The sequence below is a fragment of the Acinonyx jubatus genome, chromosome E2, assembly GCF_027475565.1.
Source record: "Acinonyx jubatus isolate Ajub_Pintada_27869175 chromosome E2, VMU_Ajub_asm_v1.0, whole genome shotgun sequence".
Taxonomy (NCBI): domain Eukaryota; kingdom Metazoa; phylum Chordata; class Mammalia; order Carnivora; family Felidae; genus Acinonyx; species Acinonyx jubatus.
In genome coordinates, this window is record NC_069396.1 from 55717210 (window position 1) to 55731272 (window position 14063).

General features: G+C 44.4%; 1 protein-coding gene across 1 annotated transcript in view; it reads right to left on the minus strand.

The window, feature by feature from the left end:
* The window catches only part of LOC106986844 (zinc finger protein 420-like), a 61908-nt gene that overhangs the window by 14578 nt on the left and 33267 nt on the right, over positions 1-14063 (minus strand). The window contains exons 4-5 of the mRNA XM_053210106.1: positions 5372-5508; positions 204-330 (exon numbers count right to left, since the gene is read on the minus strand). Coding sequence (XP_053066081.1) covers positions 204-330; positions 5372-5508 — 264 coding nt within the window. The remainder of the gene's footprint in view (positions 1-203; positions 331-5371; positions 5509-14063) is intronic.

Consider the following 14063-nt stretch of genomic DNA (forward strand, 5'->3'; position numbering starts at 1 on the left):
ATGTTACCCTAAGGAAGGGAAGGTAAAGCTGAAAAGGAAACACCTGGAGATTTTTCTGTACATCCACAAACCCCTACTTCTTTCCCTGACTGCAGGGATCTGAATCCCAGTCATGCAAAGAGGAAGATTCCAAGAGACAGTCTTCAAGGGAAGGAACAAATCCCTGAGTATGGTTTGGGCAATGTGGAAGGAGTTATCCTCACCCAAGAAAAGGAGGTGTCCGTAGTTCTCGAACATCACATCCCTGTACAGTTCCCACTGACTGTGGTTCAGGCACCCCAACTCTTTCTGAGAAAATTCTATGGCCACATCCCTGAATGTCAGCAATCCCTGCAATAAAAAACACAGTTATCAAGTGGCCACAGGCAGAGTTCATAATGCTAGGTCAAATGAAAGAGGCAGTTAATGTCACGAGCCGGACTCCAAGACCTGACTTTAATGCTTGTGCTTGTACCCACCGATCTTAGTTCCACACTTTACTTAACCTCTTTTTCTATCTTATCTTTTACTTCACAAAAAACACCCCATGGGTATGGTCTCCTGTAGTGGAAACAGAAACCATCCAACAAAAGGTAATGACTGCCCTGAGGAAGAGCTTGCATGAGATCAGTTGGAGATTAACCCCTGACACACACCTAAGCAAATGCATAATAGACTAAACTATGGAGTGAGTACAGGTACCTTCATCTCATACATACATTATAGCTTAAATCTTATGTGTTTGAGTGAGATAGAGCGTGCCCAAGGGGGGGTGGGCAGAGAGACACAGAATCCCAACCAGGGTCCATGCTCAGAGTGGAGCCTGATCTCAGGACTTTCATCCTGACCTGAGCCTAAATTAAGAGTAGGACGCTCAATGGACTCAGCCACCCAGGAGCTCCCTTTTACCTCATTATAATACTAAAATCTCACCCAAGGAGGAGCACAAACCTCATTTCCTATGAAATATGCAGAGTATGTACACAACTGTTCTCTTAAGGCTTATGTGCAACCTTATACTCCACTTGGCATAAGATGATGGCCTCCCCTTTCTGAATATCCACGCTAACCCTAAATGAAAGGACACCATTCCCCCTTCCTCCGTGAGTATCTGATTTGGAAGTTCCTCCCTGTGATTTCCTTGTTTCTTGTAAATCATTTTTGCTTTGCTCACATCCTCACCTGGTATAGTTTTTTTGTGATCCACCAACGACTGAACTTCTGTTAGTTCAGTTAGATCAGGAGAACTGGTTCTGGCTTAGGTGAGGTTCCTGCTTGATGAGGTAAGATTATTTGTCACCCAGTATTATGCTCTAGTATATTCTTTACCTTGGAGGTAGGAACCTTTATAAATACTGTGTTTATTCCAGAGAATTTGTAAAATGAAGGCATCAACACAGGCATATACATTTTGAATATTGTATTTACATCATACAGTATATGTGCTATCTATTTCTTCAGTGGAAAGTTCTGGGGAGTGACAAATGTACTTAGCATATTCTAGTATGAATTAGAATTTCAGAACAGGACGGTGGGGATCTTTTTAAAATGCAGATACTGCTCAGGAGTTCTAGGATGGGGTAGATGTCTGCATTTCTAACAAGGCATTAGTCTATGGGCCAAGAGATATATATTTCAATAACGAAGAAGAACTCAAAGACAAGAACTTTTGGAGGACTTGGAACTGAATGGGATTCATAGCAATTACAGGTTCTACTAGAATAGCAAGAACGGCAATAAAGCTTTCCAAGCATTTCCTGGTTAGTAGAGAGCATTCAGAGTTTTTCATAACTTATTGGAAAATAAATCATAGTCTAAGACAAGAGACACATTATTCTTCTATTTCCATGTGAATATTTTTTCAAGCATCCAGTACGTGGTAGGGATCAGGTTTTAACCCAGGTCATCTGACCTGGAGTTGACCTAAAATGACACCTAAAATATACGGAGGGGCCCCTAACCAAATGATCATAGCAGGTGTCAAACCTGAAGAATGATGGAAAGAAGGCATGCACACAAAATTGATCACCTTTATACATTCCATGCTCACATCCATAAATATTCAAAGAAGTTGTATAGATATTAAACTAGAAAAGTATGCTGGTGACTAGGAAACATTTTCAATGAAGGACACCTGGGTGGCTCAGGTGGTTATGTGTCCACCTCTTGAATTTGGCTCAGGTCATGATTTCACAGTTCACCAGTATAAACCCCACCTCAGGCTCTGTGCTGACAGTGTGGAGCCGGCTAGGGATTCTCTCTCTCTGCCCCTGCCTCTCTCTTCCTCAAAAACAAACAAAACATTTTCAGTGACATGAAACTCATAAAACTAATTGTAGATAATGATGCTTAGGTCTTTTACTCACACTATCAACACAAACACACATTAAGATACAAAGACAACAGTTATTTCTGACTCTAGTATCATGAGGGATACAATCAGAAAAATTTTCACCTGTAGCACAGAAAGCTAACATACAGTTGTATTATTTGGACATTCATCAAATAAAGGCTGGTTCCTACATTTTTCTTTAAGTTTACTTATATTGTGAAAGAGAGCGTGGGTAAGCACGGTGTGAAAGGTGGAGAAGCAGAGACAGGGAGAGGACCCCAAGCTGTGACTCCAGGCTCCAGGCTGTGACTGAGCCACCTACGTATCCCTGGTTATTACATTTTTACAGGGTCTCATGACCACGGGTACATGTCACCACTGCTTCATATTGAACTGAATGGTAAGCACCAGAGAAATCTTGCAGAAGCAGTTTTACACGTAGAAATTTAAAGAAACATTTGTGATTGAACACTCCGTGCACCTACCCTCCCCTTGAACATAGAAGCTTCATGCAGCCAAAGGACAGTTCTTTCTGCCCACGGGTCCTGCCCTGTGCTACTTCAATAAACTATCTGGCACCACAGAGTATCTCAAGAGTTGTCTTGACCGTAGTACTCCATGATCTGCTAATATAGTTTTTATTTGAAAGCTTTTTTACATTTTATTTTTTAATTAATTATTACTATTGAGAAAGAGAGACAGAGAGACAGAGTGAGACAGGGTGGAAGGGAGAGAAGGCAGAGACAGGGACAGAGAGAATACCAGAAGGGGCAGAGAGAGAGGGAGAGAGAAAGAGAGAGGCGCATGGCTCCTGTTCACCTGATGCTGGGCTCCAGCTCAGGATTGGTGAGATCATGAACTGAGTGGAAGTCTGACACTTACTGAACTGAGCCATGCACGTGCCCCTCATTGAAAGCTTCATTTCATTCATCATTTGTGCTCAGGATTTTAAGACACTCAAACATGGTAATTATGTGATTCTTCTTTCGTTTTCTGAAATACACAGAAGTAAATAGAGTATGCATGTGTCATGACTATGTAGCAAAATAAAAAGCTACAGGATGAAGGTCTGACTCATTGAGAACCTTGACCCCCAGAGGTCATTACATCACAACAGTGAGGGTCTCATTGTCTGGTGGGGACTAATGTGATGTGGGCCAGGAGTCAATGTTCAAGGAAATAGTCTTGAGCCTTTTTGGTTAACGGGGCTGTTTGTGTAAAAGCACAGGGACAGGATCTATGGGAAGAATGAGCTGCAGGGTGATTGAGAGGAGCTGTTGATTATATACTTTAAGTTGGGGGGGGGGAATATAAGTTTCTACAGGGCTTTCATATGTTAAAGAAGACTTTGAGGACACGGAAGTCTGTCTAGGGTAAAGCTAAGCTTGCTGTTTGCCTCTAGGAAAGCATCAACATTAAAGCAGTTGTGAATTCCTTGAGGAATATCTTCCTTGGCCAGTCTCGAGTATTTCTGCGGGGGTTGTAAGTTGTGAGAAATTTTAATTTTATCCGCATTGCTTTTGCATTTGTCCTCCTCCTCAGAAACTACAAGGAAGGGGTGCCTGGATGGCTCAATTTTCTGACTTTTGAATTAGGCTTAGGTCAAGACCTTTTGCTTTGTGAGTTCGAACCCCTTGTCCCACTCAGTGCTGACCCTGTGTCACCTACTTGGGACTTGGCTCTCTCTTGGCCACTCCCCTGCTCTCTCTCTCTCTCTCAAAATAAACTTAAAAACTTAAAAAAGAAAAAAAAGCTACAAGGTAAAAAAGATACAAGAAAAGAGAAACTAGGAGAAAGATATTTCCAGTTTAAATGTGATGGTGTCTGGAAATTGCTCAGGGAATCTGGCTGAAATCACTACAACTGATAAGAAAAATATGAACATTACAGGGGAGGAATCTGGCAGAGAGCACAAACCCAAGTAATAGAAGATAACATCAGCTGTAAGGAAACAAATGGATATCAGTGCCCAAGGCACACCTCACGACACGGGATCGCCGGTGTGCTCTTGTGACCCCAAACAGTAAATCACAACATAAACAAGTTAAGGACACAGTGGATTTATACAGACTTTATCGCATATACTTGCCATGTCCTTGAATATCTAGGATACCTTAAAGTAGCTTTTCCATATCCTCAAGAGCAGGAACATTCTAAGTTATTCTGTACCTCATATCCATCTTGTGTATTTGTGCATTTTCATAATCCTCCTCTACCCGAGGCAGAGAAAGCATTCAGATAAGACCTACATGGGAATGGTTTTCCTTGATTGCTATCCCAGGACCAGACCCCATCAGCAACAGGACACTTGGCCTCAACACCTTCCTCTCTGGATCTGTCACAAAAGGAATATTTTCAATACTTGTAGGAATTTAATTCAAAGTGACAATTGCTGTTGCCCTACTAGAAGCCAGGTTGGAGAAAAGGGAGAGAGGTCTCTGGGATATAGGGGAGGAGTGTTCTGAAGACATAACCTAGAATATCATTTCTGAAATGTTCAAAATTAGGTGAAAACCTGGGACGCCTGGGTGGCTCAGTTGGTTGAGCGTCGACTGTGGCTCAGGCCATGGTCTCGCGGTCTGTGAGTTCGAGCCCCACATCCGGCTCTGTCCTCAGAGCCTGGAGCCCGTTCTGGATTCTGTGTCTCCCTCCTTCTCTGACCCTACCCTGTTCATGCTCTCTGTCTCTGTCTCAACAAAATGAACGTTGAAAAAAATTAAAGAAAAAATTAGGTGAAAACCTAAAGCAGAACCATAAGAACTAAACAAATAAAACCATTGGTATTTACAATTTTTTCATTTAGAGAGAGAGAGAGAGAGAGCATGCATGCAAATGGAGGACAGAGACTCAGGTAGAGAGAGAAAATCTTAAGTAGCCTCCAAGCTCAGAAGGAACCCTGATGCAGGGCTGGATAGCAGGTCCCTGGGATCAAGACCTGAGCCTAAATCAAGAGTCATATGCTCAACTGAATGAACCACCCAGGTGCCCTGCAATTTCTACATGCATGGATTATCCTGAGAACAAGGTGGCAGGTCCTCTTGCAATGGACTCAAGGCTTACCTGAGAATTGGCCATTTCTCCTTTCCTCTCCTCTTCAAGATTTTTCTCAGAAGATTTTTGTGGAGAAATCCCAGCTGAAGTGGGAGCAAATGCCTTTAAAGCCACCACTGCAACCTCTTCACCAGTAGCCTGGTCACCTGCAGGCAGGGTTTTGAAATGCAAAAAAGACCCAAGTTCATCATCATTTGTGTCAGGAGCTATTCAGAAACTATGGTGTCCCACGTGGAGACCAGCCTCTGAGTTTCCTGTCTCTGCTTTGGGGGGTGGGGGGCTCCCCTCCCACAGAAGCCCACAAATTCTGCTTGAGCATAGGAACAGTGTGTTACATGGACTTGACCCTCCCCACTCCTGTACCGGAGACCCTTGAGCCAAAGGCTGCACTCAACTCTGATAACTTAATGGGAAGCCTTTCGGCTTAACTCTGGATTCCCTTAGCATTTTGATAGGAAAAGATAGGATTCAGTAGGGAGAAAGGGAACCATTAGGACCTGAGGCCCCTGGGTGGGGAAAACACATTTTGGAACAATGCTGAGAATGTCTGACTACAGAAAACCCCCTCAGGTGTAAGGTTCCTGTTAAGAATGTGGCAGACAACCACCTACTCCCCCTCAGGAATTTGACTAAAGACCTAACTAAAAACTGGTAGTAGATGATAAAACTTAAAACCCACAAGGAACAATATGGCCATAGACCACCCCTCCTGCAATGGAAATGAGCCAATCAGGAAGGGACAACCCAGCACCTCGAGTTGTTAATCCAGTATGCATAGGACTTGAGAAGGAATAAGGGGGAAGGGAAGAGGGAGAGACCAGAACCTTATACCACAAAGGCCCTTGCCTATTGTCACTGGTATTCACATTCCAATGCCCCCTCTCTGAAAAGAGAGCTTTCCTACTACTCTTCCTCTCTTATACTCTAATAAAGTTTTGCCTGTTGCTCATTTTGTGTCCACCTCTTTATTCTTTGAATCGGTGAGAAAACAAATCCCTGAATCCTGGGTATTGATGCAAAAAATCCCATAAGAGAATCCCCTGGAGCACTTCACTAAAACAACACTTGTTTCCACCCACACCAGTTGAGGGAATCTGAGGGGGAGGGTAGCAGCAATGACTATTAATGCAAACTCCACACAGAATCCCTTTGGGAAGCATTTGGGAAGTGAGCAAGCAAAACACAGTAACCATGGGTATGGTTATTGTCCTGATTTCAATCCATGCCTTCTCCACTGATCAGAGTTTCTGTAAATTTACACATTCTCCTCCATTTGCTTCACAGAAGGACACACGTTTACAAATGGAGCTTTCCCTGATACATGCGAATGAGCAAGTTTTGGGGTGATAGTGGGGTGGTCCAGAGCTGATCGCCAAGAAAGAATTCTTGAAGACATCTTTGGTGCACCCAGGTGATTTTATTCAAGTATGGGGACAGGGCCCATAATCAGGAAGAGGTGCCCTGGGACCCTGAAGAGACCCTGACTTTACACTTGGGAACTGGGGGAGGTGAAGTCAAGGAGGAGTTTCCTATGAGTTTTTTTCCTATGCTAATCAAGACTCACTGGATACCTAGACCTAGTTATTGTGAAGCTAAAGTTGTTTTTCCCTCTAGGAAAGCATTAACATTAAGACAGTAAAGAATTCCTGGAAAAACTTTTACTCTGCCTGTCTCAAGTAGTTGTCCATGGGCTGCAGGTTATAAGGAAATTTAATTTTATCTGCCATTTCCTTCAGTCTTTGTTTCCCTCATCAACTGCCAAATAATCATCCAAATAGGACATACTTTTCAAACTCCCAATGGCCACAAACAAGAATTCAATTCGAATTGTTCATTATTTTCATTGACATTTGGTGTTACACTATTTTCTTTTTAAGCTATTCTAAAAAATATTGAGTGGTTTCTCACAGTAAATATCAAGTGGTTTAATACTGTTGCACTGGTGGCTGAAACAGAAATCGCTTAAAAGTATAAGGTTGAACAAAAATAAAAATGGTGGCATTAAACCATCAGCGAGGCTTGACTTTTAACCAAGTAGGATTTTTCTTCTCTTGGGAAATCCTCCCTTCATCTCGTCTTAGCCTTAAAAATTTTTTTAAATATTTGAGAGAGAGAGAGAGACAGAGAGGGCACATGAGTGGGGGAAGAGCAGAGGGAGACTGAGGATCTGACCCAGGTTCCACACTCACAGCAGAGAGCCTGATGTGGGGCTTGAACTCACAAATTGTGAGATCATGACCTGAGCCAAAGTGGGATGCCTAAATGACTGAGCCACCCAGGCGCCCCTCTTAGCCTTTTTAAAATGAGAAACCCAGGACCACACTGAAAACATGATGAACAAGGATGGCAACACAAACACAGTAACTGTCGAAACCGGATGGTTCCTGTATTTCCCTACAACCCCCCAGCCCCTTCCTCTGGGTTGGCTTGCAGTTCTCAAGACCCTAACCTGCTGCAGCCTCCTTTACCTGGCAAAGCAAGAAAGCTATTGTTCCTCTTTATCCCAAACTCTGTCTTCATATTATATTTTGGCTCTGAAGTACAGAGGTGAGTTTTCAGCAAGAGAGTGAATGTGTAGGAGAGGAAAATATTTTTCTTCACCTTTTCTCAGTTGTTTGGTAATTCCAATAATTAAGCTGACATAAGACATTTCCACAAGAGAAAAATATTTAATTATAGGAACATCAGTGGTATGAGGCTCAAAGTCAGGCAGGCGATGCTTACATTCCATTGGGTCTTAAGGCGAGGGGATAGGCTTTAGAATTTCAAAAAGGGGGAAGTGCATTCAGAGGAAAAAGTAAAGAGTAAATGTTTGCCAAACCAATGTTTGCTATGCCAGGCAGGTAATGCTTTATAAAAAGTTCCTGTCTGGTAATAGCTCTTTTCCAGGTAGAGGTCCCTCATCTAATTTATGGTTTGTCTAAAAGCCTCAGAAAACAGGCAAGTCTTTCCCTTTGCAGCAACGGAATAATCCCAGAGGACATTTTAAGTTAAATGAGCCCCACACAGCAAAATACACACTGTAGGAAATCACATATATGTGGAATATATAAAAAGACAAAAATGTAGAAGATTAGCATGTTTATTGCCAGGGGCTGAGGATGGGGAATTGTTCAGACATTGGATCAAATGATAAAAGGTATACTTACACAGGATGTGTAAGCACAGAACATGTGACTATATATATATATATTTTTTTAATTTTTTATGTTTATTTACTTTTGAGAGACAGACAGATCACAAGTGGGGGAGGGGCAGAGAGGGAATGAGACAAGGAATCCGAAGCAGCCCCAGGCTCTGAGGTGTCAGCACAGAGTCCAATGTGGGGATTATACTCGCAAACTGTGCAGGAGTCACACTTAACCCACTGAGCCCCCCAGGCACCCCTGATAGTGACTATATTTAATACTAGTGTATTACATATTAAAAAAATTTCTTTTTAACATTTATTCATCTTTGAGAGACAGAGAGAGACAGAGTATGAATGGGGAAGGGCCAGAGAGAGGGAGACACAGAATCTGAAGCAGGCTCCAGGCTCCGAGCTGTCAGCACAGAGCCCGACGCGGGGCTCAAACTCATGAACTGCAAGATCATGACCCGAGCCCAAGTCGGACACTCAACTGACTGAGCCATCCACGTGCCCCAATACTAGTGTATTATAAATGTGAAATTTGCTAGGAGAGACTATCATAAGTGTTCTCAACACACACACACGCACACACATTTAACTATGGAAAGTGAGGTGTATGTTTATTAGATTGTTTTAGGTAATTACTTTCTAAGTGGGACACAAGGGTGCAGGAGCATTTGGCTCCAGGGGTCCAAGAAAGACCCAGTTGCCACTCGTGGCCGACCAAGTTAAAGGCAAGAAAGAGGACTTCCACTAACACAATTTTGATATCAAACTTTCTCATTGGGTGCTTTCCATCATGTGTCTCGTGGCTCAGGAAAAAGACTCTCAGGAGAACGGGAACTACCCCCTCCAGCCACAAGGAGTACCCTGAGTCAGAAAGACCCCACCTGTGCTGGACTCCAAGACAATGACTTAAACTTCATTGCCTACCTGCAGGCACCCACTCACTTTTGCCCATCCTCCCCTGCCCCCCGCCCCCATTTCCCTTATATAAACCTGAAAGTGTTTCTAGCACATTGAAGATGGTCTTTGAGCCATCAGTCAGCTATCTTCCCAGTGTTGGCCTCCTTGAAATACCTTTTCTTGTTTCATCACCTCTGCCTTTGGTTTGTCAGTGGTGAGTGGCCAGAACTGGTCTGTTTGAGACCCCAGAGACAGGTGGTCTTGTGGGTCTCCCTTCATGTCAGTTACTCAGAGAGAGATCCGTGGTGGCAAATTCAGAAAGGGATTTTCTTCAGGGAGGTCAACAATGAGAAGGCAGTACACTAATATCTCAAACACTGTACTGGTTTCCAAACTGCTGAACATACTTCCACGTTCATATAAGGAAAATGTAGGACAAAAGAAAGAGGGGAAGCTGGTTAAAGCAGGTATTAGGGGCCAGCTAGATGTCTGAGGCCAGATAATCCCCACGCATGCTTTTGGCTTCTGTAATCTTGCTTGCCTCTTGCATCTGCCAAATGCCAGCGTAGTACAACCAAAAAGTGCCCCGCCTTTTTTTTCCTCAAACCCCCGTATTCCCACCCATAAAAAGAGACTGACACTAGAGCCACGGGTTCAGCCTTTGGAGGTGATACACTGGGCCAGCACCAGTGCAAAATAAACAGTCTTTTCTGATTCCCAATTGTGTGTCGCTGGTCTCTTCCTGCACACCAAATATTTGCTGTAACATTTTTGGTGCATCGGACAGGAGGTTGACAGCTGCAATGGCCTTTTGAGCCACCATGGTCAGAAACCAGTGGAGAGTCCACTCATGTGGGCTCCTGTGAGGGAAAGGAAGGCAGCCACTGGTGGTTTCACTGGACCCCAACCCTCGCTGGGCAGGACAATAGTCAGCCACTACTGCACTCAAACGGATTCCAGGAGCAATCAGAAAATTCTGCCAGAATGGGACATCAAATGGGGTAAGTGTCCCCAGGACCCCAGGACCGTGTCCAGGCCCACCCTACAGGCAGAAGGGAAACTTGATCACTTCCTGGGCAACATAGTTGCAGCTTAGAACAGGGAAATTCTGGGTTAAAGTTTGCAATCTGTCTGAATGTGTGAGTGCCCTTGCTCCATGGTTTTGGCTATGGAGCCTGAGTGGGTCCTGCCCTGGGATTTTGTGATGACTTCATACAGCTCTTAAGGCAGAATCAGGTCTGCAGATGCCAATCTGAATCAGGAGTTTATACTGACCTGCCAATGTTGAGAGGTATGTAAGTCCTGTGAGAGGAGCAGCCAGGAGCATGAAGCAACCTCTTCCCTCATGTTCGTCCTGCAATACTGTAAATGGGAGGGATCAGTCTAGGATACCAGGATAGGGGGAAATTCCTCAAAACTAACTGTTTTGGAGTATAAATTAAGAATTTTTAAAAGATATTTCCACGTGACTATGGGGTCAAATTTACCCTTGGCTAATTATGTACCTTCTGTGAATTAGAATGGCCTATGTTCATTCTGTGTAGGTTGGCCTCCTGAGGACACCCTAGATGTCCCCACAGTCTGACCTGTTTATAAAGTAGTCAGTGGAGATCCCGGCCACCCAAATCAATTCTCATATGTCAATCAGTGGCTGGAAATAGCCCAAATCAAGCCTCCTTGGGTCTGATTCTATGTTAATAGTAAGGGATAATGTAGAGTCTTAGCAGCACAGACCAAGAAGATGACCTCACAGCAGAAAAAAACCACCTCCCATCCTCTGTGAAAATTCCAGAGTCTTTCCAATTCTACCACCATATGCCCCCAGAGCCCCATCAATCCAAGAGAGGAAAACCTTGCCTGCCTGATAGTTCACCCCAGTAAGTCTCACTTCTGCCAGCAGCCAATCTACCCCAACATGGAACACCTGAACCAATAGGAAGACACCTTAGGTACATGGCTCAAGGTCCAAGGCCCCCAACAGCAATGCAGATGCCACTGCAGGAGACTATGACTCCCTAGAGAATAGGCCCTGACAGGACCCTACAAGAGGGGTGATCGGTTTTCTACTACCAACCATTCTCCCCTGCTGATCTCCTTAACTGGAAACACCACACACCGCCCTACTCTGAGAAATTGCAGGTGATCATAGATCTCCTGGAATCCATAATCCAGACTCACCAGCCTTCCTGGGTCGACTGTAAGCAGCTTCTTCTTACCCTCTTCAACACAGAAGAGTGCCGATGAATTGTCACAGAAGCCAGAAAATGGCTCCGGACTCAGGCAATGGATGGACAACGGATGTTGAGGCTTCAGCATGGGAGGCCATACCTGAGTGGAGCCCCATTGGGACCCCAACACAAAGGCAGGAAGGGTCAGATTAGAAAGATACTGACTTGCTTTCCTCCAGGGGGTAAAAGCAGGGCCAAAAAGCCCACCAACATGACAAAGGTATCTGAGGTCCTACAAAAGCCAGAAGAGAGTCCAGGTGATTTTCATGAAAGATTATGTGAAGCCTTCAGAGTTTACACTGTATTCACCCCCCCCCAAAATCAGCACATGGTCAATGCTGCCTTCATGGGACAGGCCCAAAGTGACATTAGACAGAAGCTCCAAAAATTAGAAGGGTTCACTGGAAAAAACACCGTCAAACTATTGGAAACCGCCAACAAAGTTTTTGTAAATTGGGATTGAGCTGTCAGAAAGGAGGCACACCAAATGAAGCAAAAGGCAGCTCCTGGCCATGTCCTTGGGGCACGCACCCTCTCCACAAGGGCCCCCATGGAAACCACGAAGGATTCAAAAACAAAAAACAAGGGTGCCACTGGGACCAGATCAATGTTCTTACTGCAAAGAATTTCAACACTGGAAAAATGCATGCCCCAACTACCAAAAAGGGAAACCAAAAACCTCCATTCCACCGAGCCGCTACCAACCAGAACCACCTGAGGCTGACCTGATCAGACTAGCAGGAGTAGACTCTGATTAGAAAAGACTGGGCTCTATCCAACTTGGCCCCCATGAGCCCATGGTCAAGACAAATGTGGGGGGCCAAACAATAGACTTCATGGTAGACACTGGGGCCAAACACTTTACGGTAACACACAAGGTGGCACCTCTGTCAGGTCAAGAAGTCACCACTGTAGAGCCACAGGGGCATAAACCTAAAGGCCATTTTGTGGTCCATGACCGTGCCAGCTGCAGGGCCACCAAATAGCTCATGACTTCCTGTATCTACCCGGCTGCCCAGTCTGTTAGGTACACTTGCTAGCCAATTTGGGTGCATAAATAGCCTTCACCTCAGATGGATAGATGCAATTATGCCTAAATGAAAAGGCCCAACCCATGATTTTGTCCCTGACAATTCCATGGGAAGAGGAATAGAAATTAAATACTTCCCTTCCTGGTGAGCCAACAGTGGCCCCCTGAGCTAGAAGCTGAATTTCCTTCAGTTTGGGCAGAAGGAAACCCCCCTAGCCTGGCATAAAAACCACCCCCCAATAGTAATTGACCTAAAGCCTGGGGCCACACCTGTCAAAATATGCTGATATTTTGGGAGTCACGCCTGAGAATTCAGACACACTTCGACAGGCTATGCAAATGGGGACTTCTAAAATGATGCCAGTCCCCATGGAATACTCCCCTGCTGTCCATGAAAAAGCCTCGGACAAATGATTACCGCCCTCTACAGGATTTAAGAACCATTAATGAAGCAGTCGTCACACTGCATTCAGCAATGCCTAACCCATACGGTCTCCTAGGACTCATACTCTCTGAAGCAGGATGATTCACATGTCTATAAGGGTTATGAGTCTCATAAGATGCCAGAGGGCAATACTTGCTACCGCATGCTCGGATGATAGATTATCAGGGACTGCTATGTGAGAACCCATGAGTAAGATTGGAAGTGGTAAAAACTCTAAGCCCTGCCACTTTCTTGCCTGCAGTGGCAGGGTTCCCAGAGCATGATTATCTAGAGGTCACTGATGAAGTCTATTCTAGCCAACCAGACCTATCAGTCAGGCCCTTACAAAATCCTGACCTCATCCTGTACACCAAGGGCAGCAGCTTCATGAAGGGAAAAGATAGGCTGGTTATGAAGTAGTCTCTTTTTGAGGTGATAGAAGCAAAGGCCCTGCCACAAGGATGGTCAGCCCAAAGAGCAGAACTGTGGGCCCTAATAAGAGCACTAGACTCAGTGAAGACAAATGGGCCAACATATACAGTGATTCACACTATGCCTATGCCACTCTACATATATATGGGGTTCTGTAAGAGGAGACAGGACTTTTGACTGAAGGAGGAAAAGAAAGAAAAAATCAGGAAGAAATCCTAAAACTCTTAAAGGCAGTCTGGGAACCCAGTTAAGTAGTAGTCATTCACTGCAAGGGACACCAAAGGGGAAAGGACCCAGTGTTAAAAGGTAACCAAAGGGCTGACACCACAGCTAAACAAGCAGTGGGAAAACAAACAACGCACTCAAAAATCATCCTGGCCCTGGAGCTGCCAAGTTCCCCAAGGTACACAGTCCAAGAAACAAAATGGGAAAAACAGGAAAAAGGAGGCCAGACAAAAGAAGGATGATGGGTACTTCTAGACCAAAGAGTCTATATACAGGAGCAGCTAGCCCACCAGGTGGTTCTACAATAGCATGAGCTCACATAACTA